Consider the following 2500-nt stretch of genomic DNA (forward strand, 5'->3'; position numbering starts at 1 on the left):
TTTGGAGCGTTCGTTCCCCGACCCCCCTCCCCACCCCCTCCCTCCCCGGGTCCCCACAGCGCCCCGCTCCGGAGGTGGGGACCGGCCCGGGCCCGTGCGTTTAGGCCGGTGGAGGGCGCGACGGGCTCGGTGGCGGGCGCGCGTGGGTCCCGGTGGTCGGATTCATTCTGACCGATGTTTTTCCGAGTCGGACTCCAGAGGTGGGGACCGGACCGGCCTGGGCCGCGAGGGGTGACCCGGAGAGACCGGCACGGGCCAACACGGGTGCGGTCCCTCGTGGGCTCTGGTCGCCTGGGAGGCGCCTCCCTGGGAAAATGTTTTCAAGTCCCCCTGGGTCCGGGGACGTGGACGGACCGGGCCCTGCTCGCGCGGGTGGCCGGGGAGGGCGCACCCGGCCCTTCAGCGTGCCCACGTGGGTCCCGGTCGGCGGACGCGACTTTTTCTCACCCTGCCCCGCCCCCTCCTCCACCGCGAGTTCCGGCCGGGGGCTGGGGACCGGCCCGAGCCGTACTGGGTGGCCCGGATAGGGCGGCCTGGGCCCGGGCGCGGTCCCTCGTGGGGCCCGCTCGTCGGAGGCGGCCGAGTGGGATATTTCTTTGTCTCTAACCAAGTCCTCGCCCGGAGACTCGGAGGGACCGGTACCTGCCCGCGCGGGCGAACCGGGGAGGGCAACCCCGGCCCGCTCGCTGCCTCTCCCACGTTTTCCCGCCCCTCCCGCCCCGCCCCCACTTTGCCAGCACGCTCCTCGAGTCGACCAGATGGCCCCGAGAGCTCCGGGACTGGTGTGGATGGGGAAGTGTTGGGGACAGGTGGCGGGACCGAGGTCCTGGGGACCCCCCCTGCGATTCGTGGATGGGCCCCGCTGCCGGGCGTCGTGATTTTTTTCGCCCGAAATGGGCCTTTTTTGCCACCAGGTAGGTGCTGACACGGTCTTCCCTGGCGTCTGTCGCTGAGGACTTTGGGACTCCGGACGCATGCAGGGCTCTGGGCTTGGGACTGCCGCCTGGCACCCGAACCGGCCCTTGCTGCTTGAGCCGCCCGCCTGGGCCTGCGCGCCGGCTCTCGTGTGTGCGCCTGGCTGACCCGGCCCGCGGCGCCGCCTCCGGTCTCTGGCTCACCTGAGGGCGGCGGGGCGAGGTGGCGCGTGGGTCTTCTACCCCGTGTGACTCCCACCCCCCCGCCGCAGGCACCCGGTGGTGGCTGAGACGACCCCACCCCGCAGGCTCCGTGCCACGTGTCAGGCGTTCTCCTCGCGGGGTCGTCGGCCACTGTTGCCTGAGAGAAAGAAAAGGAGGTGGTGGGAGGGGGGGCTGCCGGTGAGGCTGAAGCAGGCTCCTCGGATGATGGTCCTCACCGTGCCCCTCCCCTTCGGGGCTTTCTGGCCCCTGGCTCGCTGGATTGACTGATCGATGTGGTGATGTTGCGCTCTCCTGGGCCGGACCTAAGTCGCGCCAGACGAGGGACGGACGTTCCTGGCGAACGGGACCGCTCTTCTCGTTCTGTCCGCGGGCCCCTCGCCTCTCTTTTCATGCCCTCCTGGCCTGTCGAGGGGTGTGTGGAAGGCAGGGGTGGTGGTCTCCGGCCCTGACCCTCGGTCTCCCGCCCCCTGCCTCACGGCGCGGGCGGGTCCGTGGTCCTCGGACACAGCAGACACTCTCGCTTCGCCTCCTTGGCGTGTGCCTCGCGAGCGGTCCTCCCCGCGTCGGTGGGGGGGGCCGTCCCGCCGCTGCGCTGCGCGCCCCTGCTGGCGCGTGAGCGTGCCTTGCTTGGCCGTCGGTGGTGCCCCTGGAGCGCTCCAGGTTGTCCCTCAGGTGCCTGAGGCCGAGCGGTGGTGTCGTTCCCTTTTCCCAGCGTGCTCCTCGGGTCCCCACCACGGTGGTGTGTCCCCTGAGTGGCTCTCTTGAGGGGGGTCGAGACGGTAAGGGAGGCGTGCCTCTGTTTCCCCCCCCCTTGGTGGGGGGCCGGGTGCCGCCTCGTCGCGGTCGTCCTCCCATGGCTGTGCTGTGGGGGGGATCGTGTTGGGCCTGGGGGCGGCTGAGGTTGTGCCCCCGGCTGTGGCCGCGAGCGCTCCTGTGGGCCGTGTGCTTACCCGTACCGCAGACCCCCCCCACCACCCCGCCCATTCGTGGACTGGGCGGTTTGTGGAGCGCCTCCGTGGGCCCAAGGGGGAGACGATGGGTGGGGGATGATGCACCCTCGGTGAGAAAGCCTTCTCTAGCGATCCGAGAGGGAGCCTTGGGGTACCGGACCCCCCAGCCGCTGCCCCTCCCAAGCGTGCAGTCGCCACGGTGGCGACTGCCAGAGCACGTGGGCAGAGCCCCTCGCTTTCGCGGGAGGGCTTGCGCCGGCCCCGCGGTGGGGCCGTGCGCCGCTCTTTGCCTACCGCGGCCCGCGCCTCCCCCCCTCTGAGTCGGGGGAGGGTCCCGCCAGGCCGGCGTCCGGCGCGGGGCCGCGCGTGCGTGCGTGTGTGTGTGCGTGCGCGTGCGGTGACCCCCGTGGT

The 2500-nt window shown here is 71.8% G+C and overlaps 1 protein-coding gene across 1 annotated transcript in view; it reads right to left on the minus strand.

The window, feature by feature from the left end:
* LOC130706153 (trithorax group protein osa-like) overlaps positions 1-2500 on the minus strand; it is a gene marked incomplete at its 3' end in the record, with an annotated part of 4872 nt that overhangs the window by 608 nt on the left and 1764 nt on the right. The window contains exons 3-4 of the mRNA XM_057537484.1: positions 1119-1275; positions 392-642 (exon numbers count right to left, since the gene is read on the minus strand). Coding sequence (XP_057393467.1) covers positions 392-642; positions 1119-1275 — 408 coding nt within the window. The remainder of the gene's footprint in view (positions 1-391; positions 643-1118; positions 1276-2500) is intronic.

This window comes from Balaenoptera acutorostrata, chromosome 21, assembly GCF_949987535.1.
Source record: "Balaenoptera acutorostrata chromosome 21, mBalAcu1.1, whole genome shotgun sequence".
Taxonomy (NCBI): domain Eukaryota; kingdom Metazoa; phylum Chordata; class Mammalia; order Artiodactyla; family Balaenopteridae; genus Balaenoptera; species Balaenoptera acutorostrata.